We start from the raw sequence: 27,252 nt of genomic DNA on the forward strand, positions 1-27,252 counted from the left end.
TCCATGAGAAAAATTCGATTTGGAATGGGAAGCCTTCCCCTTCCCTTTCCTTGCCTTACTTGCTAAGGCCAGATTTTATTCATCACCATTCTTGGATGAAGAACCATCTCATGTGCTCCTCTTGATCTCCTCCTGCATGAGATCTAACCACAGTCGTTCCCAATCTGGAAGTTTCTCCCTTCCATTCACAGAGTCCTGGTAACTATTCCAGCTCTTTGGAAGGCCAAGGAGAGCGAGGCTCACCATATCATCATCGGCGGTAGTTATTCCCACACCGCTAAGCTCATCTCTACAAGTGGTGAGCTTGTTCAAATATGTGGAAATAGTATCGCCCTTCTCCATATTGATTCTTCGAAGCTTATCCTTGAGCGCCAATTTCCTCTGGTCGCTACTGTTCTGGTAGAGGTCCTTCAATGTCTTCCACATTGAAAATGGAGTATCCTTCCAATGGAGACTCGAGACAATATGGTCTCGAACTCCTCAAGGATGATCCGTCTTGCCTTCACCACACAGTTCTTCCACTCAGCCAACTCTTGTGCATTAGTTGAAGCTGGCTTTTGGATTTCTTGATCAATGAATTCCTTCAAGCCATTGTCTTCTAATACAACCTCCATGCGATCTTTCCATGCTATGTAATTCGAGCTACCTTCTAAGGCATACTAGAGTCTCAAGCCATTGAGCACCATTGGCCAACCTTGAAGTATGATAGGAATTTGATTTTGCACTTGCAACCCCGAACTTCAAACTTTGAGTTCTCTTCTCCGTATACTGTTCACAACTCTGATACCATGTAGAAAGTATGATTATAGATTAACCTGATAATGCAATATAACCAAAGCAAAATACTATAATCTACTTCTACTATCAATTTGCGGAAGCTTAAAGATCGAGTTGAACAATATAACCAGAAGAAGAAGAATCAATGCACAATACACAGAAGAATACTTCGGGGAAAGCCTCAGCTAAAAACCCCACTATCTGTATTATCATACAAAGTGGAAATACATCAGAATTATACAAAGCCTTAGCTCTCACAGCTAGCCAGCTCTCAGTACAATCCTCACAGATGCTCACAGGCAAACTTGGCTTCTCACAAAACCTTCTCCTCTACCCTCCAAGCTCCTATTTCCTTGCACAGTTTCTCTTGGGTGATCCTCCTGTTACCAAGTGGAACACTGATCTCACACACTACTCTAACACACTATCAGAACTACGCAATCCTCAAGGAATGATTCCTTCTACATGCATGAGTTTTCTTTATAAGAAAACACATACAACTGATAGTACATTGTCGTTGACATTTAGTTCAACTGGGTCTTTCTTAGAATAGACATGCATGAGTTACTGATGAGGGAATCTTCAGCTATCTGGAGTACACTAGTTGAGTGCATGCATGCATCAACTGACTGATAACTCACAATTAGTTCATCACCAATCCAACCATCAAGAAGCAAGATATATACATTCCTCTACCTACTCCCAGCCAACTTTAGGAATCCATCTCCATGGACTATTTGTCGGGCCTCCCTTCTACCAAGCATGGTAATGACTATGCATTTGTTTTCGACAATTTTTCTAAGATGGTTATATTGGTAGCATGCAAGAAGAGTATCATATCAGAGAAAATTGTCAAACTCTTCTTTGAATGAGTATGGGTATATTTTGGGATCCCATAAACCATTATATCATATTGGGATAACATGTTCTTGAGCACATTCTGGTCTAGTCTCTAGACATTATTGGACACCAATCTCACCATGTCGACTGCATTCCATCCCCAAACTAATGGGCAAGCAGAGGTCATTAACATGATGATAGTGCACATACTGCACATGTACAACTCCAAGCATCCACGAATCTAGGATGAGAGCCTTCCTTATGTGCAACATAATTATAATAGAGCTTTCCATAGCTCAGCTGGCCATAGTTCTTTTCAAGTGGGTTTAGGATTTCAACCATTGTGTCTAATTGATGTTGCCATGCCTCATGAAACTACATAGACAAGATCTACACATGTACAATATAAGTTTGATAAAGCAACCTGGTTTATTGAACACATCCAACACATCCTCCAGCAGGTGCACAACATCTTGGACAACTCCAATGCCAAGTAAAAGTAGTGGCATAATCAACATTGGGTGCCACATAAGTTTTATGTGGGTGACAAAGTTTGGTTGCATTTGTAGAAAAAATGCCTTTCCAGAGCCCATCGGAAGCTCATACCACTCCAATATGGGCCTTACACCATTACCAATGTTATGGGAGACAATGATTTTGAGCTCAACATTCCCCCATTCCTTGGATTGCACCCAATGTTCAATATGGATTGCCTTCAACCATACTTTCCATTATTGTTGGACACATAGGACATTATAGAACAACTAACACCAATAGAGATAAACCCAGACTGCATGGAACGGGCCAAAATTTATCAGATCATAGACACGCAGATCAATAACACTCACGAGTAGAAGATTCAACTATATTGAGTTGTGAAAGCTCGCTAACTCTTGCACCAAGGCAAGTGGTTCACTAGACACCAAGTTCAACAAAAGTTTCCCCATCTCATGGAGGCACTCAACGCAATGGAGACAATTGCTTACTAGGGGGGGAAGATTGATCTAGGTGGATATTGGTGGCCACCCACTTATTCCACTTGGAACCCCACCATTGTTTATTTTAGTTTCCTGAATTGTAACACACTTTACTATTTTTCATAGTTTTTCGGGTCCTGAACTTTTGAAGCCATTTTGAGGCCCTAAATGACCCTTTTTTTGTAAAATGGAGAAACTTGTTATATAAAACAATGGTTTATAGTCAAAAGTTTTATTCCTCATATATATCTTTCTAACGAGGTATCGTAAACGTCAAAAGGAGATCATATGCCAAAGTTATGATCCAGGGAAGTTGATGTTCCAATTTACCCCAATGGGGCCCACAAAATTTTGGCACTTCATCTCCTAGGGTTAGGTTTTTGGATGTTTAGGGTTTTCCATTGTTTCTCAATAAAATAATAAATAGGCCTATGAGCCTCATTGTAACACAATTCAGAATGCATGTAGTCGCCACATCTCTTCTCAAAGATAAGCTACCATTGCTTGAGCTAGTTTATTTCCATTCTACATGTAAATTATTTTTAGTACTTTGTTATTGATGAATTGAAGTTCTATTTTTGTTGTATATCTATTCTTTGTTTATATTTGCACTTCATTATGTTCCTTCTTAAATACGAATCAGTGGTATCAGAGCAATCTTCTCTTTCTTTATTTTTTTGTGCATGTACCCAACGAGGTTGGGGTATAAGGAGTTGCGACTTAAACTGGTTAAGCCTTTGCAAAACCATCCCCGCATACACTGAGGACCTCCCATGGAGGAAGAAAATAAATCTAAGGGAGTATGAGATCCTATCAAACTATTACTTGAAGAAGCGCTCGAGCGACAAAGGAACGGGATGATGGACAACTTTTCCAGATCCTTTAGTGGATGCCCACCAATGACGCTTCTTCATCCTACAGTCATCTCGGAGGCACCAACCCCTTCAAGGTACAAGTGAAATTCAATATCCCTATATTCAAAGGTCAAATAGATGCAAATGTTGTATACAAATGGCTGAATCTGTTGGAAGCTTATTTTTGGGTCCATAGTTTCTCTGATAAGGAAAATGTTACTTTTGCACTGCTTAAGGCCACCTCCCATGTCAAGGACTAGTGGGAAAATTACTGTGAGAAAAGGGCCCAGTAACCCTCTCTATTTATAGCCACCCCCTCTTGGAACTTTGTCTGAGACATTGTCAAGGAACAATATTACCCCGTGGAGAGCTATGAGGACAAGTACATACAGTGAACCACACTATGCCAACAAAGGGACCAAGATGTGCATGAGTTCACAATTAGTTTTCATACTTTGCACACAGAGTTGGGTGCCAAAGGCTCTAAGTGACATCTAGTGCTCAAGTATCGCAACTTTCTACACAAATACTTTCAGGAGTGGATATAGCACCGATATGGTGAAAATAATTGTAGGACCGACATTTTTTAAATTTAAGCTTTGTCTGGTGCTATCGAGTAGTGTATGCATTGATGTGTTATATATAGGTGGCACACCATTGTTTTAAATAAAGTTTCCACAATGAAATTACTGTGTACATATCAGGGCGTTAGCCTATTGGTTTAGCACTGATTCATCGTCATAGTATTGCACCAGACTAAGAAAAATGAATTTCACAATCGACATTTTTGTAAATTTAACCCTTTTCTGATGCTATCGAGTAGTATACTCATCGATGCTTTTTTATTTAGTGAACTATTGTTTTATTTAAAAATAAATAAATCTACCACGGTGCTATCGAGTAGCATATGCACCGACGCACTTTTTTATTTAATGCACCTTCTTCTTTTTTCTAAATGAATCTACCACGGTGCACCATGTTCTATTAGGAACCAATGCTTATATGTATAGTAAATCACTAGTGCATTTGTATATTATAGTGATCTGAATTCTTGGGAAAACTTGTAATTGCTATGCAAGCTCCCTCATTAGTTAAAACATATTTTGATTTGTCTCATTTACCCAGTGATGCAAGAGGTTTATGTGTCAAGTTATATGTATTTTATGTGTCATGTGTGAGAAAATTATAAGTTAATTAGCTGCTTAAATAACATGAAAAACATATAAAATTGCAGAAATCATACACAGAAAACTCACAACACATAATTGATCAAGGAGTTCACCCTCCAGTACTAGGCTACATCTCCTAGGACCTCCATCAATGGCTAGGCCCTCTTTGGAATTATTGGACAATGTTTGATTACAAGCATATGCTACACTCCACTGGATTTGAAAACAATACAATTGGGTTCAGAAGACTTAAAAACCCGAAAAATGAATATTAGATCTCTGAAAACTGACTCTGACTGAACTCTTTTGGGCCTTCTGCACTGGTAGCCCTAGGCTTCTTTAATTTCAACATGGTAATATCATGCACAGAAGTTATTTTTTTTTTCCTTTGAAACCTACACCAATGAGTTCAGAATGTCAAAATCATCTAGGAATGACTATTCATTTTCCAAAATTGATCGAAAATTGAGCAAGATATGCTTCATTCAATTTTTCCCTAGAAAACCCCACTAAAACTGGAGAAAACTCTAGTTAGCACCGCCAAAACTGGCAGTCCCACCAAATTTGGCGCTCCTCCAAAACTGTCGCCAACCTTAACAACAGATTAATTAATGCTAATCCCAGATTAATGGCGCTAATCACGCTTAACTGTTGGCGTTGGCCCTTGGTTTTTGGACCGTGGTCGTATGGAGAGGGGGTTGACTCCCTCCTCTCCCGCCAGTGACATTCACATCACATTAAATATGGTGTCGTGGGCAATGTTTTCAAGGTCCGCCGTGATGGTTCAATGGCAAAGCAATAGAATTGGGAGGGGGAGCTCATGGGTTCAACTTGCCCTCTACCCATCCCATAATATATTTTGCCACAATATAAAACATTATGCGCCATTCAAATATTTGGAATTATATATAGTTCGAAACTTTGCATTAATGCGATTTATAATATTTAATATTTAATATTAAATATTAAATATTGAAGGGAAATTTCACCTTCACACAACCAACTGGTGAATCCTGAAGTGACACTTGTTACAACCTCATTGGGCAAAAACTGAGGAAGATTCCTATCATATTGATTGTACTGCCATGTCATCATTCTGTCATGTTCTGCAATATTTTTAGATGTTTAGGAAAACGAAGAGCAGGTCTTTTCTCCTTCATCTGGACTCAGTTTTCAATGAAACAAATTGTGTTGTGATCGTCTTGACGAGATGGACGCAGTGGTATAGTTCTCGAGATGATCTGAGAACTTTGAATTTTGAACAAATTTTGGCCCCTAATCCAGATTCTGATCACTCCCCACTAACGGGCTTTTGGAACCACAAAAGTTGGTTATATGATGAGAGTTAAACACTCTTATCTCTCCCAAGTTCTATCAGTTGATTCTACTTGAAGAAATCTTCATGAAAACCACTTGGGTACCCTGACATGCCTTTCATTGCAAATGGCTATGTCCCTCAACCACTGTTCTCCTACTGCTGCTAACCCAATCCAACACTTACTAGAAATTTGTTGGTTGCAAAATACCTTTGCTATACCACATAGATTCCTCGGTGCTTGGAAAACTGATACAATCTGATAGCCTTCCCACTGAGAATCTTGGCATCAACACACACAAATGGTCTACAATGGTTGAAAATTTTTGGCATCTCGTACACTTTCGCTTCTTGCCTCTAACATCCTCCAGTTCAACATGCTGCTCATGTCATGATTTGAGAATGAAAACTATGCATGAGCATCTTTTTCAAGAATGTACCTTCCAAAATCCTGCGACATCTTGTCACAAGAAACACCATTAAATGGAAAATCACATTATGCAAGAAATTGTAAATCGGCGACCTCTTCTTTTGCTCTTTCAAAGCAATAATTGTCACATCATGTAACATCGCAATGTACTCTTGCATCTTGGTGTACAAAATATCAATTAAACACAAATCGATAAAACATCATCGACCAAACATAAGTTGATAAACATGCTCCAACAATTGACTTGACTTAAGAACCAAACATAAGCATGTATAAAAACTTGATGATTCTTTGCATAAACAACAAGAATTCCACATTCTCATGCAATAATCCATCAACATCTCCCTTTCACCTTTGGAGACAAAATCAACTCTTCCAAGTCGATATGACATACAAGTGACAACAATTGACACAAGTTGACACTCATGCATGTATCTAATTTCATTGTTCACACACACATAAACTCTCATGTATGTGTACAATTCTTCAACTCTCCCTCAACTACAAAAAGCCCAAAAACATGTATGGGTATATAAGAGTTGAATTGAAAAATTTGCTGCAAATGAAGTGAGTAACATACTCAAATTTCACACACCTTTATGGCGAAATTATGCAACATCAAGAATGCTTTCAAAAGAAATGCATTCACATACAAACTTGTAACCACAAATTGCCTTCTTTGTTGCATTAAAGTGAGTCAAACAAAACTCTACTTTCAATAGAAAAGTAATGCATCCTTAAGGCAAAGAAATGCATTTATCAACAAGCCAAACTAACATTGTAATGATTCAAGAAAAATATTTTTGCATATAAGTGATTTAATTATGAACATCACTTTTACAAGTTACCCAACTATGGGGCTATGCAACTAGTGCAATTTTTTTTTTGTAAACTTCAACTGGACAAATAGTCCACCCATTTCTTACCCAACCAAGTGAATGAACCCTCTATTTGAACTTTCTTTTCTTCTGAAGTTGTTTCAGGGATGGTCGCATCTTGCACCACTTTTTCTGTTGTTGCTTCCTCTTCTGGTGTTTGCATGATATACTTGCCCTTACTAGGATGAAGATGTGGAAACAATTTCCAACACTTCTCGACCCAATGTCCACTGATATTGTAGTGAGTACAAAAGTTATTTTGAGCTCCTCTTGGCTCACTTGCCTTTATCTTTGGATGATATTTTCTCCTTTCAGTCTCACTTCTAATAGATATAAACATTTTCTCGATGATTGTTGTCTTCTTTTAGCACTTATCTACACAATGGTTAGATGAAAGGAAAAAAGTACATGGAAATGTTTTCCTTAACACGTTATTCAAAGCCGCGTCTTATTTTCCACCATAAAAAGTATTCGATTTCTGAGCACTTGAATTAACATCAGCCAAATTAACAGAATGATTATACCTCTTTTTGGAGTATTTTTTCCTACTCCTCGTGCGTGAAGAACTTGCATGGCAAGAAGAACTTAGCTTTGTTTCTTCCTCAACTTTTTCATCTCTCTTTGGAGATGTTTTGTACTTCAAGTCCTCCTTTCACTTGTGGAACCAAGCAGGCACCATTTCTGGATGCAAATCCCAACATCTTGCCTCCTCATGTCCTCTCTTATGGTAGAAGGCACATGATACCCATGAGTTGTCACTAGAAGACCATTCTTCTTTTGCAACATAGCCTAAGCCTTCATATTTAGGCCTCTCCTTGACCTCAATTGGATTTTTAATGCCTTGCTGGTTTACTCCAAGGCCTCCTCCCTTGTACCCCATCTTGGTCAAGAGTTTAGATCCAATGCCTTTACTATATTTTTCAAAGGCTGCAAATGAATTTACATCAATACTTTCACATAAGGAAGAAGCATGTAAATTCTTACCATTTGCTTCATCTTTCGATTGACATACGAATATGTGTTTGAATTCCTTTTTTATTCGAGTTGTGTCCTCTTGGACCCTTCGACTCTCTTCTTTCAGCTCCTCGGATTTGGGTGTTGATAGAACCTCATCTTCCACATCATGTGGACAGAAGGTGCAAACTTCTCCATTTGTATTCTCTAAAGGACTTTCTACATTAGCATCTTGCATAATAGTTGTAGAAAAGCATAAACACTGTGAAGAAAATGGTGGTTTATCACCACACTTATCACCTTCTTCCCTTGAAGAAAATTCTCCTCTTGGAGGTCTAAATCCTGCATCTTGCAAATTGATATCCCTCTCTTCATAGAGGACTTTCACCATTTCTGCCTTGTCTGAGAAAGCCTTTCTAAAAGCCTTCACATCCTCTGACATCCTTTTAGGTTTTCCTCCTTGGAACATGCTTTGTTTAAAGCTGCTTTCACAAGTATAATGAATTAAAGAGCTTCACAAAAATTCATAAAGCTTCACAAACTTCTTTCTGTGATTTGAGAACTAAGCTCTCAATCTGGAGCTTCTCCTTGCTTTGGCTTGTACACAAAAACTTGCACACAATTAAATGATGCTTGCACAATTTTCAAGCAATCAAGCAAATAAACCTTTGCTCTGATACCAACTTGATTTGAATTCTTGGGAAAAATTGTAATTTCTATGCAAGCTGCCTCATTAGTTAAAACATATTTTGATTTGTCTCATTTACCCAGTTATGCAAGAGGTTTATGTGTCAAGTTATATGTCTTTTATGTGTCATGTGTGAGCAAATTATAAGTTAATTAGTTACTTAAATAACATGAACAACAAATAAAATTGCATACATCATACACAACAAACTCACAACACATAATTGATCAAGGAGTTCACCCTCTAGTATTGGGCTACATCTCCTAGGACCTCCATCAATGGCTAGGCCCTCTTTGGAATTATTGGCCAATGTCTGATTACAAGCATCTGCTACACTCCAATGGCTTTGAAAACTATACCATTAGGTTCAGAAGACCCAAAAACCCCAAAAATGACTATTATATCTCTGAAAATTGACTCTGGCTGAACTGTGTTGGACCTCCTCCATTGGTGGCCCTAGGCTTCTTTAACTTCAACATGGGAATATCATGCACATTTTTTTTTTCCCTTCAACCTACACCAATGATTTGAGAATGTCAAAATCATCTAGGAATGACTATTCGTTTTCCAAAATTGGTCAAAAATTGAGCAAGATATGCTTCATTCAATTTTTCCCTAGGAAACCCCGCTAAAGCTGGAGAAGACTCCAGTTATTACCGCCAAAACTAGCAGTCCAGATGAATTTTGCGTTCCTCCAAAACCACCGCCAACCTTAACAATAGATTAATTAATGCTAATCCCATATTAATGGCGCTAATCTCACTTAACTGTTGGCATTGGCCCTTGGTTTTTGGAGTGCAGTCGTATGGAGAGGGGGCTGGCCTGCAAGGCTGGCTCCCTCCTCTCCTGCCGGCGGAATTCACGTCACATTAAATATGGTGTTGTGGGCAATGTTTTCAAGGTCCACCATGATGGTTTAACAACAAAGAAATAGAGTTGGGAGGGGGAGGTCACAAGTTCGACCCGCCCTCCGCCCATCCCATAATATATTTTGCCATAATATAAAACATTATGCACCATTCGAATATTTGGAATTATATATAGTTCAAAACTTTGGATTAGTGCGGAGTTATAATATGGTGCATAATGTTTTATATTGTGGCAATATATATATATACAATTTCCACATAATATTCCCCATAAACCCATAATTCCACCTTGGAGGACATTGGGCAATTTCACCTCCACACAACCAAATTGGAGAATCTTGAAGTGACACTTGTCATAGCCTCATTGGGCAAAAACTGAAGAAGATTCCCATCATGCTGACTGTACTTCCATGTCATCATTCTGTCATGTTCTGCAATTTTTTTAGCTATTTAGGAAAATGAAGAGCAAGCCTTTTCTCCTTCATCCGGACTCGATTTTCAGTGAAACAAATTTCATTGCAATCGTCTTGATGAGACAGACACAGTTGTACAGTTTTCGATCTGAACTGGGAACTTTGAATTTTGAGCAAATTTTGGTCCCTAATCCAGATTCTGATCATATAGACGCACCGTTAAAAAAATCTGCTAAATCATCTGCCCGCCCACCTCCGATAGCAATCTTTGCTACAAATGAATTTTTGGGCTATTTTTATAGAGGCTTCCACAAAAACCTCCACTAGAGGGGCATTTCCTTATAGTGAATTGAACATTGTTATCCATATATTCGAAGGTCGAATAAATGCAGATATTGTAGATAAATGGTTGAATCTGTTGGAAGGCTATTTTCTGGTTCATAGTTTCTCAGATAAGGAAAAGATTACTTTTGCACTGCTTAAGGCTGCCCCCCATGTCAAGGATTGGTGGGAAACTTACTGTGAGAAAAGGGCCTAGGAACCCTCTATGTTTATAGTTGCCCCCTCCTGGAACTCTTTCTGAGACGTTGTGAAGGAATAATATTACCCCATGGGGAGATTTGAGGACAAGTACATATAATGGACCACACTATGACAACAAAGGGACCAAGATGTGCATGAGTTCACAAATATTTTTCATAATTTATGCACAAAGTTGGGTATCAAAGACTCTAAGTGACATTTGGTGCCCAAATACATTCAAGAAGAAATGGAGTTCTTGGACATCTCCTAGCTTGGTGCAACATATCGATATGATTCCAAGATTGAACAAAAATTTAAACAAAAGAAGCGAGACTTTGGATATGCGAATCAGAAGGAGGGTAAGAGCACCCCAAAACCGCAAAACAAAGGATAGAGCCAAGGTGGACCAGCCCAAGACAACCCGTCGAAGACAAAAGCAAAGAATGGCACCACAAAGACAAAGAAGGACACATGAAAGTGGTGTGAGTTCCATAAGAGCCCCACTCACAACACAAATGAGTGTTGCATCAAGCAGCCATTGGTGGCCGAGCTAAAAGCTTTAGAGTCTGATGCATGTTTTGATTTTGAGCCAGAAACCGACAAGGGGAATAACAAGGGGAAGTAGATTATTGACGTAGAACCCAATGCCATTGTTGCCAACACCAAGTTCCAAAATACTGAGCCTAAAGATCCAGAGGAATGGGAGTGTCTCTTCCACTCATATATGTGGGTGAAGGGTTCTCTGTCGCAGTTCATTGTCAACAATGAGAGCTAAAAGAACCTCATTTCAACAATGGTCATGAAACATATGGGTCTACCGACCACATCACACCTGCATCCATACACAATCAGGTGGCTCCACCAAGGATGAGATCTCCACATCAACTAATGGTGATGCCTTCCCTACAACATCAAGCCCTTCATAAATGAAGTATTGTGTGATGTTGCTCCTCTTGAAGTTTGTGATGTGTTATTAGGCCAACCATACTTGTGGAAGTGTCATGATGTGTATGAGTCCAAGCCTAACAATGTATTATTACTTTGGGAAATAAGTTATACAAGATACCGAAGGTAGCCCCGCCTACCGCCATCTCTTTGATCTTTGCTAAGCAATGCAGTAAGATAATCTCCTAGACTGAGAAATTTGTTTTCTTTCTGATTCGCTCTCAAAGCAAGGGGAAGATAATGGTCACATCCATGGCTCTCGAGAAGGGTTCTTCCACATAGAAGAAGCAGGTGGATAAGGTCGTGGAAGAATATAGAGACATCTTCTCCTCACCCACAAGGGTACCTTTTCACTGTTAAGTTAAGCATTCGATCAATCTGACTCTCATAGCACCTCTTCCCAATGGGCTGATATACCACTGCTCCATTATGGAAAATGAAGAGATCAAACGACATATCCAAGAGTTGTTGAAAAACGGGCACATCTGACCAAGTTCCTCACCTTGTGGGAGCCCGATTGTACTCGTACAGAAGAAAGATGCAACTTGGAGGCTCTGCATTTATAATTAGGCATTAAACAAAATCACTATCATTAATAGGTATCCAATCCCACAAATTGATGACCTTCTTGACTAGCTCAAGGGGGGCAAGTATTTCAGCAAGATCGATTTGAAGTATGGATTACACTAGGTGCCAATAGAATCCACAAATGTATGGAAGATTGCCTTCAAATCCAAGGAGGGCCTTTTCGAATGGTTGGTCATGCCTTTTAGGCTGACAAATTCCCCTACAAATTTTATTAGACTAATGGATGACATATTGAGGCCCTTCACCAACTTGTTTGTAGTTGTATATTTGGATGACATCCTCATCTTCAACAAGAGTTGGGAAGAGAACCCTCAACACATTCGGCAGGCCCTTCAAACCATGTGGTAGCACAAACCATGTGCCAACTTGTAGAAATGCACCTTTTGGCATGAGCTAGGTGCAATATCTATGCTACATCATTGATGAGCAAGGCGTGCATGTGAATCTAGATAAGATCCAAGTCATTTGATATTGGCCAACCCCATCCACTCTAACAAAGCTTCACAACTTTTTGGGCCTTTCCAATTGTTATCGGAAGTTCATGTTGAGATTCTTTCATATCACTTGGCCTCTAAGTTAGATTACCAAGGGCAAAGAAAAAGCAAAGTTTTTTGGTCTGGGTCCCAACAGAAGGTGTTTATTGAGCTGAAGCGCCACCTCCGCTCTGCACTTGTAATCATGTTGTCAAACTTGCAACAACCATTTGAAATTGAGACAGATGCCTCTGACTATGTTATTGGTGTAGTTCTCACCCAACAAGGGCATCTAGTGACCTGTCATAGTGAGACACTTTCCAATACTATTAAGAAATACCCCAACTATGATAAAGATATGTATTTTATCTGTAGGCATGCCAACAATGGAAACATTTCATTCTGGGGAAGGAGATGGTCATCCACATAGATCACTAACCTCTTCAGTTTATTGAGACACAAGGGAAGTTGTAGAGCGATCAACATCAAAAGTGGTCTACATATCTACAACAATTCCACTTGAACATTAAATACAAGAAGGGCAACACCAATCATGTTGCAGATTACCTAAGTCGGACCCCAGTTGCAACTCTGACTACTATTCTCAACTCTTGTGGCCATGAGACCTCCGAATGGCCGCAGTTGTACAAAAATGATCCAGAGTTCGCCACCACATACCAGATGCTAGTGGATGGAAAGAAAGTTATAGATTTCCACCTCTAGGATGCATTATTATGCTACTTGGGCCACCTTTGTGTTCCTTTAAGCTAGCGTGCCAAGCTTATTTGGGAGGCATGCTACAGTCATGTCACATGACACTTTCGTGTGGATAAAATTGTGGTTGTACAACCGAAGTATTTTTATTGGCCAAAACTCTGACAAGACATTGGAAAATATATCAGATCTTGTACTACATGTGTCATCACCAAGCCAACCATCAAGAAGCAAGGCCTGTACACTCCTCTACATACACCCAACAAGCCCTAGGAATCCATCTCCATGGATTATCTGTTGGGCCTCCCTTTTACCAAGAATGGTAATGACTGTGTATTTTTTTATCATGGACAAATTTTCTAAGATGGCTATATTGGCGGCTTGCAAGAAGAGTATCAAAGCAAAAGACACTGCCAAACTCTTCTTTGAATGAGTATGGGTACATTTTGGGATCCCACAAACCATTATATCAGATCGGGATAGCAGGTTCCTGAGCACATTTTGGTCAAGCCTCTAGATATTATTGGACACCAAGCTGGCCAAGTCGACTATATTCCATCCCTAGATTGATGGCCAAACAAAGGTCATCAACATGATTATAGTGCACATACTGTGCATGTATAACTCTAAGCATCCATGAACTTGGGATGAGAGCCTTCTTAATGTGCAACACAATTATAACAAAGCTCTCCATAGCTCGACTAACTGCAGTTCTTTTCAAGTGGGTCTGGGATTTCATCCATTGTGTCTGATTGATGTTGTCATGCCTCATGCGACTACACAGACAAAATCCGCACAGGTACAGTCCGAGGCTGATAAACAAACCTAGTTTATTGAACACATCCAACACATCCTCCAGAAGGTGCACGACATCTTGGATATGTCCAATGCCAAGTACAAGCATCAACATGATCAACATCAGGTGCCACACAAGTTTCAGGTGGGTGACAAAGTTTAGTTGCATTTGTAGAAAGAACGTCTTGCCAGAGCCCATCATAAGCTCACTCCACTCTGATATGGGCCTTACACCATCACCAAGGTTGTGGGAGACAATTATTTTGAGCTCAACATTCCCCCATTCCTTGGCTTACACCCAATGTTCACTGTGGACCACCTTTGACCATACTTTCCACCATTGTTGGACACATCAGACATTGCAGAACAACTAACACCAACAAAGTTAAATCCATACTGCATGGAACGAGCCACAATCGATTGGATCATGGAAATGTAGATCAAGAACACTCGCCAACATAAGATCCAAATGTATCGGGTTGTCAAAGCTGGCCAACTCCTACACCAAGCCAAGTGGCTCACCAGGGACCAGGTTCAATAGAAGTTTCCCCATATCATGGAGGCACTCAACGCAATGGGGACCATTGCTTCCTAAGGAGGTGGCACTAATCCAAGTGGACATTGGTGCCCACCCGCCTATTCCATGTGTACCTCCACCATTGTTTCTTTTGGTTTCCTTAATTGTAACACAATTTACTATTTTGGTAGTTTTTCGGGTCCAAAACTTCCGGAGCCATTTTGAGGCCCTAAATGACGTTTTTTCAGAAAACATGAAAATTAATATTTAGTTGTAGTAGTTTTGAGAGTTGTATTCCTCTGATAGATATTTCTAACGAGGTATCGTATGTGTCAAATGAATATCGTATGCCAAATTTACGACCCTGGGAAGTTGATGTACCAATTTACCCCAACGGGGCCCACAAATTTTTGGCGCTTCATCTCCTAGGGTTAGGTTTTTGGATGTTTAGGGTTTTCCATTGTTTCTAAATAATAAATAGGCCTTTGAGCCTCATTGTAACACAATTCAGAAGGCATGTAGTTGCCACATCTCTTCTTAGAGATAAGCTATCATCGCCTGAGCTAGTTTATTTCCATTATGCATGTAAATAGTTTTCAGTACTTTGTTATTAATGAATTGAAGTTCTGTTTTTGTTGTATCTCTATGTTCTGTTTATATTTGTATTTCATTTCTTTCCTTCATAAATCTAGATCAATTTGGGATAAAGAGGTAGGGAGAAAGAAAAAAGATCATATTGAAGAATATAATGCCACTTACAATCATCATCAAAAAGTATTCATAGAGGCCAATATATCACGGAGAACCAAAATTCTCATTTGCCAACTAAGAACTAACTCTCATAAACTCCATTATGAAACTGGACGTTGGAAAATACCTAAAGAAGATTGGGAAGAAATAGTGTGCACTTTTTGCACTTTTAGAAAAGTGGAAACTAAAAAACATTTATTTTAGAATGTGAAGCCTTCAAGGATAGTAGGGACATATATGCAAATATCTTGACAACAAGCTCTTGGGATAATCTATTAAGTGAGGGGACGATTGAGAAGTTGGGGGTGCTCATTATTATGTTGAACAAAGAATGGTTAAAATGTAGAAATATGTTAGTCGGACAACTTGTCCCATAGGCTATTTTTAACCCTGTGGACATTAAAATGATTTATTTCTTTCTTTCTTCTGTCGTAAACTGAAGAGGGTACTGAATCAACTATGTGCGAGTCTGACTATTACTTACCATATTGGAAAGAAAAGGGTTTTGACATATTTCCAAACTATATTCACATAGAGAGGAGTGATTGTTATTAATTGGAAAGTAGAAATTGTTCATTTTTTAACTTACTACTCAACTGTGCTAATTATCTTTTGAACTTGTACTATGAATACAACCATCCAATAAATAAATAAATTGCTTAGATATGTCTTTTGAATGAAAAAGAATAATGATGCTAGAGATAATATCATTTTTTAACCATGTAATCGAATAAGGTTATTGTTGTTTGGGTTTATCATTTCATAGTTTACAAAGTCCCATAACACTTAAACATTGTTAAGTGGAAATGAACTTTAATGAATGCCTTTAGCTCTATAAAAAGGATTGATAAATAAAGTCGATTCATACATAATATTTATCATAATTTTATCTTGAACTTTTATCATACTAATTGAAACTTTAACACATAAAGAAAATTTATCAATAAAATGGATTACAAGAAGGATAACATGGAATATTAATTGAAACTTTAACACATTAAGAAAATTTATTAATAAAATGGATTACAAGAAGGATAAAATGGATTACAAGAAGGATAAAATGGATTATAAATATTTTTTATAAGCTTTTGTTGTGCTGAGAGATACTCAATAGCTTGGTATGGGGTATATGTGTAGGCGATAGATGTTAGATGTGTAAGCGTTAGATGTTAGATGTGTAACTGTTAGATATCTGAATATTTTTTAAATATTGGGCTCATAAATATACATATATTTATGTAAACATTTTGATTTGGTCAAATTACATAAAAAAATAAAATAAATAATTAAGATAAAATTGAGATAAAATAGTAAATTTACCATATGTTTTTAGGCTCTAGATTTCCACAACCCATGGTTTTGCCCATAATATTATTCTCTAATGATCAAATTACATAAAATAAAATAATAATAAAATATTAAAAAAATAAAAATAAAATAATTAATAATTAAAATAAAATTTAGATAAAAATAGTAAATTTATGGATGGATGTTTTTGGGCTCTAGGTTTTTACAACCCATGCTTTTGCTCGTGATATTCTTTTCTAATGGTCAAATTACATTAAAAAATTAAAATTAAATTAAAAAACAAAACAAAATACAAAATAATAATTAATATTTAAATAAAATTAAGATAAAATTGTAAATTTACGGATGAAGGTTTTTAGGCTCCAACCCATGGTTTTGCTCGTGGTATTCTTCTCGAATGTGGCCTATGGATGGATGTTTTTGGGCTCTAGGTTTTTACAACCCATGGTTTTGCTCGTGATATTCTTTTGTAATGGTCAAATTACATTAAAAAATTAAAATTAAGTTAAAAAACAAAACAAAATACAAAATTAATAATTAATAATTAAAATAAAATTGAGATAAAATTGTAAATTTACGGAGGAAAGTTTTTAGGCTCCAACCCATGGTTTTGATCGTGGGATTCTTCCAATATTCATTACAATAAAAACTTTTACCTACATCAAAGTAAATCCTAATTTCCATCACAAATATATAATTTTCCAAGTTATTTTGTACTTTATTAATTTTTTTTTTTATATGTTTGAAATTTTACTTTGAAGTGTGAAGAAAAATGCGAGCACAATAAAAGAGAAAATTTTGTGCATGTAATCCTACATTTTGTTTATGTTTTTTCGTCCACATTAAAATTGATTAGAGTTCCTTAGTTAACACTATGTCAACAATGGGTTTTAACTCTGCATGAAAATTCAGTGAAATATATAACATAGTAGCTTATTAGGTTTTAATTTTGTGCATGTAATCCTACATTTTGTTTATGTTTTTTCGTCCACATTAAAATTGATTAGAGTTCCTTAGTTAAGACTATGTCAACAATGGGTTTTAACTCTGCATGAAAATTCAGTGAAATATATAACATAGTAGCTTATTAGGTTTTAATTTTGTGCATGTAATCCTACATTTTGTTTATGTTTTTTCGTCCACATTAAAATTTATTAGAGTTCCTTAGTTAACACTATGTCAACAATGGGTTTTAACCTCTGCATGAAAATTCAGTGAAATATATAACATAGTAGCTTATTAGGTTTTATGCTCTAATAAATGAGCTTCAAGTAGACTATTTTAACTTTGGATTTATTAAACGTTGAGAGGGATCAAATCTGTCTAGGTGCAAACTTTTCCTCAAATTTTACACTAAAAAAAGACTTGCTCCACAAAAAATTAAATCTTTTAAAACTAATAAATCCATAGTTGAAATAAATTTACTAAACATTCTAAAATTATATAAACCAAACTAAAAAAGCATTTAAAAAAATTATTAGATAATTGTGAAAACAATATATCAAAATATATTAAAACGATATGTTATATGGATAATTAAAGAACAAGATTTAATAAAATATTAATCATTAATTTGTATACAAGCTGTATATTTATGGTTGAATCTGAATTACGGGAAAACATGATAGGTTTTCCATTATAAATAAAAAAGCTGTATATTTATTTATTTACAGTATAAATTAAACAATTTATACCCCTTAATGTTAGAATTTTCAGGTTTCAAGACACCTATAATTTATCCCACATGCTTTATATGGTTGTGTAGGTTAAAAGGCCTATGAAATATTCGAAACAAATTTAAAGACAACTCGTTTGAACTACTGTTATCCCAAATGTCATAATCCAAAACCCCGACATAATGTGAAAAGAACCTGAGAACAATGGAAAAATGGCTCACACAAGAGCGACGGGGATAAAATCGTTGGCGCACACATTTCGGTGTTTCTCAGCTGGGGCACCCATTTTGGAAAGCAATCTATGCCTCTGGTTATTGTATCCGAAACGGCCTCTCGTGGCCGAAATATTCCCAGTTTTCTGCATCCAACGAGCTTCAGTATGGTCCATGAAGAAGGATCCAGCACTGGAACAGGCACTGAAGAGAAATCAGCGGTGGACGGTCAACAATCAGCTCAAGAACATTATCTTGAGATGCCCAGGCCAGGCCGTTTCAGTAAAATCTCTGCAGAAGAAAGCCAAAAACGTCGGCTTCCAAGGTAACGTTCTCAACTGGATTAAAAAATACCCTTGTTTTTTCGAATTATACACACACGATCTTGAAGTCTGGTGCAAATTTACGAAGAAAATGGACCTTCTCATAGAGGAGGAAGAAGCTGTGAAAGAACAGCAGGAGCCTGCATTGGCTGAAAGGTTGGCCAAAATACTCATGTTGACCTGCAGAAGAAGATTAAACATTTTGAAATTTAACGAACTAAGGAAAAGCTTTGGGCTTCCTGATGATTATGTACTAAGTATCGTGCTGAAGTATCCGGAGCAATTTAAGGTTAATGATTATAATGGCAAGAGAAAAAACTTAGAGATCGAGCTCGTTTCATGGAATCCTAGCTTGGCAGTTTCTGTAGTTGAGAGAAAAGCAGAGGAGAGAGCGAAATTAACAGGGGGGAAGCCGGTGCCGTTGTTTGAGAACTGGTTGCCGGAAAGTTGGAAGAAATCGGTGGAGAGGTTTAATAAGTTTCAGGAAATTCCATATATTTCGCCGTATGCTCGTGGCGAGGGCTTAGAGGAGGGCTCTGAGCAGTTAGAGAAGAGGGCGGTTGGGGTTATTCATGAATTGCTGTCTCTGACCCTGTGGAAGAAGATATCCATTGCAAAGCTTGTGAAGTTTCAGAGAGAGTTTCAGTTTCCGGATAATCTGGCTTTCTTGTTGCTTCGACATCCTGCCATTTTTTATGTTTCCAACAAAAATGATATTCACACTGTTGTTCTTAGAGATGGTTATGTCGAGTCCGAGCTTGTCGAAAAGGACCCTTTGGTTGTTGTGAAGGAGAAGTTCAGGGAGCTGATGCAGGATGGGATTTATGAATATATCGAGCGGCGGCGGATCGCCAATTTGGAGAATAGGAAAGCAAACAGGCCTCTGTGGAAGATGAACAATGATGTTAAAAGGTCAAGAGAGATTGTTGACCCAAGCAATTCTGTAGAAGCGAAAGAAACTAAATCTAAGGAAGAAGCTAGAAAAAAGCTTCAGAAAGAATCAAAAGAAAATAGATATCAGGAAGAAGCAAGAAAAAGATTTAAGGAAGCAATGTCTAGCTCTGACATCTTCAACAGGTGAAACTCATGGGTAGAATGCAATTTCATGCTTTTTAGGGATCCCTGTTCACACTGTGGCTTGGGAGGGAAGTCTGCACCGGCTCCTTGCACTGACTCCTCTAGATGGCTTATTAGTAACATATTACCGAAGAGTGAAAACCATAAAATCCTTATTTCCGTATTTTGAAGTAGTTTTTTTTTTCCTCGATAGACTTAGATGCTTCTCAAGCTTTGGCAGAATCAAGGACTTCAGAATGCCTCCTATCATTAGATTATGCTCACATTCTCCTCCCTCTATGAGGAGGCTTTCTTGCATGGGGAGTATAGCGTAAACTACCCCTATCATCTGCTACATGATTGAATGAATAGAAAATGCGTGCTCTTCTTTTTGCCCAGTTGAAATGATTATATCTGTTGCAATGACTCTGACTACTAGTGTCATGTAATTCTACTTTCAGTCCCTCGAGGTTGCTATGGCTGCCGAAAATTTTTCTTCCTGCTTTTGCAGTTCAGCACGAGGTTAAAATATTGCTTTACATTCATATACTCCGGGACAGGGTATCTATTGCACCAATTTGAGATATAGTGCGCATTCTGTGCTTTTAATGCTTTAATTTTAACGAATCGGCAAGATAATTTGAATTGGCAAGGCTTAAACAACTTTAAGGTGGACACTGTCGTTTTTCTTTCCTTGACGAACACGAAAGATGTGAGAGCGAAGTCTCTCCAGATTTGTTTTCCCCTAATCAACTGATCATCCCGTTGCTTCTAAATTTCGGTTCATTTAATTGAGAGAAAAAGGATGCTTCCAAATTTAAAAACATTGTGCATACTTTATACCCTTTGTGCCATGCTTGTAAAATGTAAGAATAACTTACAGATAAAGGTTGGGTATATGGGTTCAATCTTTCACAACAACCATCTTACACTCGGCGGTGCATCGAAGATTCGGGGGCATTCCTCCTCTGTGTTTATCTGTCCACTCTTCATAATTGCATGGACCCTTTTAAACAGCGAGTCTTTTAAGTTTTATACAACCTCAGTTGTTCTTGTTGGTTATTTATTTGAATTGGTGAAATATTGAGAGAAAAAGGATGCTTCCAAATTTCAATAGCACACTTAATAGCTTTGTGCCATGCTTCTAAGATTTAATAATAGCTTGCAGATAAAGGTTGGTTATATGTGGCCAAGCTTTCACAACAGCCATCTTACACTTGGAGATGCATCAAAGTTTCAGGGGGTGTTCCTCTGTATCTATTTGTCTACTGTTCATAATTGCATGGACCCTTTCAAACAGCAAGTCTTTTCAGTTTATGCAACCTCAGTTGTGCTTGTTGGTTATTTAGTTGGATGAGTAAAATATGAATACCTGCCATGGTTTTAAATTCCCTGCATGGATCCAGGGAATTTAGTGCTTTAATTTTAACGAATTGGCAAGATAATTTGAGTTGGCAAGGCTTAAACAACTTTAAGGTGGACACTGTCATTGTTTATCTTGACAGAGACGAAAGATGTCAGGGCAAAGTCTCTCCAGATTTGTTTTCCCATAATCAACAGATCATGCTTTTGCTTCTAAATTTCGGTTCATTTTATTGAGAGAAAAAGGATGCTTCCAAATTTAAAAATATTGTGTACACTTTATACCCTTTGTGCCATGCTTGTAAAATGTAAGAATAGCTTACAGATAAGGTTGGGTATATGGGTTCAAGCTTTCACAACAGACATCTTACACTTGGTGGTGCATCAAATTTTCACGGGGCATTCCTCCTGTCTGTTTATCTGTCCACTCTTCATAATCCCATGGACCCTTTTAAACAGCGAGTCTTTTCAGTTTTATACAACTGCAGTTGTTCTTGTTGGTTGTTTAGTTGAATTGGTGAAATATTGAGAGAAAAAGGATGCTTCCAACTTTTAAAAGCTCACTTTATAGCTTTGTGCCATGCTTCTAAGATTTAAGAATAGCTTGCAGATAAAGGTTGGTTATATGTGGCCAAGTTTTCACAATAGCCATCTTACACTTGGTGATGCATCAAAGTTTTATGGGGTGTTCCTCTGTTTTTCCTACTCTTCATAATTGCAATGGACCCTTTTAAACAGCGACTTTTTTCAGTTTATGCAACCTCAGTTGTGCTTGTTGGAACTTGGTTATTTGGTTGAATGAGTGAAATATAAATACGTGCCATGGTTTTAAATTCCCTGCATGGATCCATATAAACAAAGAGTCTTTTCGGTTTATGTAACCTGAGTTGTGCTTATAGCCTTATTGGTTATTTATTTAAATGGGTGAAATATAAATACCTGCATGGTTGTTGGCAGGGTGCAATTATAATTTATCTTCTAGTTTTTTCAGTTAGCGATTGAATTTACCACTTGGACGCTTTCATTTTTATTTATGACTTTTCGCTCCATAGCCTCATTGGTTATCTATTTAAATGGGTGAAATATAAATACCTGCATGGTTGTCGGCAGGGTGCAATTATAATTTATCTTCTAGTTTTTTCAGTTAGCAATTGAATTTACCACTTGGAGGCTTTCATTTTTATTTATGTCTTTTCCCTCCGTTTATTATAATTTATCTTCTAGTTTTTTCAGTTAGCAATTGAATTTACCACTTGGAGGCTTTCATTTTTATTTATGACTTTTCCCTCCGTTTATTTATGACTTTTTATTTATGGATTTTTCATTTGAAGGGGCATTTCCTCTTACTCCAAGAAAAGCAGTTCGAGCTCCAAATTTGATTTAAATGACCAGTTAGTATTAAGTACTTTTTCGTTGACTGAAGCTTCTGGACAACACGAGCAAGCAGCAACTACTCTATTTTAGATTTAAGGCTGGGATAGGAATGCCCAGCCTCCCTATGAAAGTCTTGTTTAGCTAAGAATCCACGTGTGAGGTATCTATTCCACCAAAGTCTTCCAAGAATTACATCTGGCTGCAACCATTTTTCAAGCACAGTGGCACATGAGCACAAGTATAGGCATGTCATTGTATAGACTTTAAATTGGGTGGGGATGATAAGAAGACCCTGTTTTCACCAACCTGACAAGCCATCATTGATGATGTATTTAGTATTGATAATGGATCATTATGGATTGTCACACCTTTTGTCTGCAAGGAATTATTGTTGTTGATAGATGAATATGTGCTGTCAGAGCTTTAAAGTTCTGCTTTCCATGCAAGAACCTTGGAAACTGGCCATTTGTTGTTATCCATTCCTGAGGATACTTACTCAAGTCTTTGATCATGTTCTTGGCTTTGGAAGTATATTTTGGTTTACATTGAAACATATATTTGTGTGAAGAGAAGCAAGGTGTGCTATGTAGCCCAGTTGAAGGAGATTATTTGGAGCCATTTGTTTAACACTCAAATTACGGAAATAGTTCACCTAAAAATGAATAAAGAGTAGTATAGGTCCACCTTCATTCTAGATCTATGAAGCAACAGGAGGGATAAAAAAAACTCAAAGGTTTACACCCTTAAAGACCATTTAACTAGATTGAGGTTGGCAGCTCAAGACTCTCTTCATGTTTGATAAATCCAGGGTTGAGATAATAGTTGAAAAGTTCATCAATTTTTTGGGGACATCTTAAAAATTGTGATGTCAAACCTTAGTAAAAAAATTGGCAAGAAAAGGTCATGATTTTTTAGTAAATTTCGACATTGTGATTTCTAAAACATATTGACAAATAGCAGTATTTTTTGTGCCATGACAGAGAAAATTGCCCAATTCATTTTGGGTTATTTGTCATTGTTCTTGTTGGGGATGAGAGGGAAGGGGCTTACCGGCATCAAGAGCCAGTGTTAATAGGGCCAAACCTTTATGTTCAACATGAACAAGTTTTTTTATTGGAGCAAGGATCAATACTATGTGCCTATGGTGTTGTTATTTCCAAATTCCAGGCATTTATTCAAATTCCACCCTCAACTAGTTTTTTTCTAGATTTATGAAAGATTTTCAAAGTCCATATTGCTCGTCTTTTATCTTCTTTTTTCATGGCTGATAGAAGAATCTAGAGGTCTGTTCTTTTTATACCAAGAAGCAATTTTTTTTATTAGCAGTATCGTTTTCCTTAAAATTATCTATTGCTTATAGAAGAATTTAGAGGTCTGCTTATGTTGCCAACAAGCTTCTTTCTCCCCATCAGTATTTGATGATCATTTTTTTTTTTTTTTGTGTTTTTTTGGCCCTAGGTTTCAAGTTGGAAGTTGAGTATTGCCTTACCAATACGCTGAGGCCTTTGTACCCAATTAGGCAGTATGGTGAACTTGAAGATGGGACAAACTGTGTGGCCAACAAATGACAGGAGGGGTTAGCTAGTTGAAGTACCAGTGGGTTAAAATCTTAGTGCATAATGTTCTGATTTGCAGTGAATCAATCCCAAATATTATGCAACCTGCCCACAATGATATTTATAAAAATGATAAAAAGAAAGAAAAGATAGCAACTACCAACATTGAACTTCATGTTGATGGAGTCGCTAGATCCTCAAGAAGCACATGCATATTTGGGAGTTCGGGACTAATAGCAGTGAGAGGGACTCCATGATATCACCTTCCATGAGGACTTCACATTGCTTTGTTCCAAGAATCAAAGATGCAGAAGACCTTTCCATTCGATTAATGGTTAAAAGAAGAAGCAAGAAGCAGACATGGTCCTCGTGAGGTCTTTTATGGAGCGACATACCTTTGAGCATTGCAAAGACCAATCCATTTTTCTAGTCAGTTTGTGATGCTCTCGCTATTGTTGGCTTGGGGGTATAACTGCCCTACGTATGAGGAGTTGTAGGGTCCAGTTCTTCAAGTGGTAAATTACGACTTCAACATTGAATTGGAGGATCTAAAGAAGTCATGGGAGGTCATTTGTCATGACTCTAGAGAATTTGTCTCGTCCTAGGCTCATGGACATCCTCTAGCCATGTGGCACCAACGTTTTTTCTTCCCAAGGGCTTGCCCAACTTGGCTGTACTAAACTTGGACTCCACCTTTATTCTTATTAAGTGTGTGGAATTATTATGTTAAAATTGGCAACTAGGGCCAAACTCCACATGGGTCATCTTATTTATGACAACTGATATTTTTCTTGGATTCCTCTATCCGAGAGATGTAGGATTGATCTAAAGAGCATTTGATTTTGACATGTACAAATGAAGTTATGAGTTTGTTTTGATAATGGTCAAATTGTCAAGGTCGGCCAACAAACTTATGTATGCTCAGAAGCCCAACAGTCACATCTATTCATCTTCAATGTTGCGTATAAATAGAAGGTGACTTAGCCTCAGTTGGACACACCCATCTTCACACTTCTCTCTCTCTCTCTCCTCATTGATTGGGTTTGGATTTCAGCAGGCCGAAATTTCAGGAAATCGAATTTCTGGACAGCGTGACCAAGCGTTGATCTCCTTTGACTGCGTTTTTGTGAGGGCTATCTCTGTTTGGGCAGGCCGCAATTTTGGGCACAGAAATTGAGGTTAAATGTTGATTGTTGACCAACATTGACTCTAGCTAGGGCTGACCACAGGTGCGTTGTTTGACCAAACTTAGATTGGGTTGAATTTGACTATTTTGAGGGATGTTTATCTTGTTGTTTGGAGGTCGAAGTTGACTGATTTGCTGAGAGTCAAATATGTCCTGTTGACCAACGTTGACTTTTCTGGTTAGGGCTCTTTTGCTGTCGTTATAAATTATCAGATTTGTAAATTGTACTCTGTGTTGAACTATTGAAGAATAAAAGATTTGATCAAGGGTTTCCCCACATTAGGGTTTGTCCTTCGCTGATGCCACATTTTGTATCCTCTTGTCTTGGCTTGTCTTCTACTGTTTATGTTTATGTTCTATTTGCATTTTACTATCATGTTTATGTGATTGCTAATCTGAATATTGATATTGGGCTAATAAAAAAATCGAAGTAAAATTGCTCTAAAGCATATAACATACTATTGTTGTCTAAAATTAACATGGGATCAGAGCTGAGGTGAAGACAAAGCCCAAGCAAGAGTGAAAGAGCAATCGCCAAAGATAGTTGGACAAGGACAAAAGGTTCAACGGGTTCCTCATGCTACTTCCCGGCTAAAGACAAGCTCCATGATAAATTTGACCATCATGGATGGAAGATGTCTCTTGATTTGACCTTGGAAGAAAAAGAAGTGATGGACTATGTGCAGGGTCAAATCACTGAACCTCCTTCAAATGCACCAGCTGCTGCAAAGACCATGTACAATAGGGTTGAAGTCAAAGCAAAGAAGATTATCAGGGATTCCATCGACAAGCATCTGGTGGCCTACATCTCCGAATTGAAGACCTCCAAGGAGATCTACGACAGAGTGGTCGACATGTTCAAGGTTAGTAATGCTAATCAAATTCTATTTCTCAAGAATAAGTCAAAGGATATTAAAAAGGGCAAGGATGAGGATATTCAATCCTATTTCTTGTGGATTACTGAGATCAAGAATGATCTACTCTCGCTTGGAGAAGTCATTCCAAGGAGATCTTACTCTCACCAGTCTTGGAGGACTCCCACTTGAATGGTATGTATTTAGAAGCATCGTCCTCAACAATGATCGAATTCCAGGGTTTGAAGAATTGATGTTGAGATGCATTCAAGAAGAAACAAGAATGGTGGAGTAAGAAAGGCCTTCTAATAGAAGCAACCCCACTGCATTCTCCGTTGCCAAAAGGAGAAATAATGCAGGGTCTAAAGGTCATTTCCCTGGATCTAAGGGAGGAAGGAAGGGCAGGTGCTTTGTTTGCAATAAATCTGGCCACTATGCAAAGGAGTGTCCAAATAGAAGGGACACATCGCATGATGATGATCACAGTCATTCTAGGGGCAACTTCAACAACAACGATCAAAGGAATAGAAAGTCCAATGGCAAATGAAAAAGGAATTCGGGACATCAAGGAAATGGTCAACCCTCCAAGAAATCAAGGAACTCTAGGTATGAAGAATCAAATGTTGTTAACAATAAGCAAAAAAAGAGTATTATCTTATATCGATGCTCTTCACTGCCTCTCCTCCAGACACTTTGGGAAATTGGTTGATTGATAGTGGTGCCTCAAGGCACTTCACCAGATACAAGGAAGCCCTCTCTAATCTGATAGAAAATGAGACAAACTTGGAGATCATCCTTGGAGACGATGCCACCTATCCTGTGAAGGGAGTCGAGAATGTTACACTTCAATTGAATCAAGGTAACACTATTCATTTGC

At 37.7% G+C, this 27,252-nt stretch overlaps 1 protein-coding gene across 1 annotated transcript; it reads left to right on the forward strand.

The window, feature by feature from the left end:
• Positions 1-18,592: 18,592 nt before the first annotated feature.
• LOC149181302 (Ubiquitin carboxyl-terminal hydrolase family protein) lies at positions 18,593-20,454 on the forward strand. Its single transcript, XM_089416551.1, has one exon. The coding sequence runs from the start codon at positions 18,665-18,667 to the stop codon at positions 20,066-20,068; it is 1,404 nt and encodes a 467-aa protein (XP_089272677.1). The 5' UTR covers positions 18,593-18,664; the 3' UTR covers positions 20,069-20,454.
• The last annotated feature ends 6,798 nt before the right edge of the window (positions 20,455-27,252 follow it).

This window comes from Pinus tabuliformis, chromosome 3_2, assembly GCF_031772625.1.
Source record: "Pinus tabuliformis cultivar Carrire ecotype Pingquan chromosome 3_2, CPIR1, whole genome shotgun sequence".
NCBI lineage: Eukaryota > Viridiplantae > Streptophyta > Pinopsida > Pinales > Pinaceae > Pinus > Pinus tabuliformis.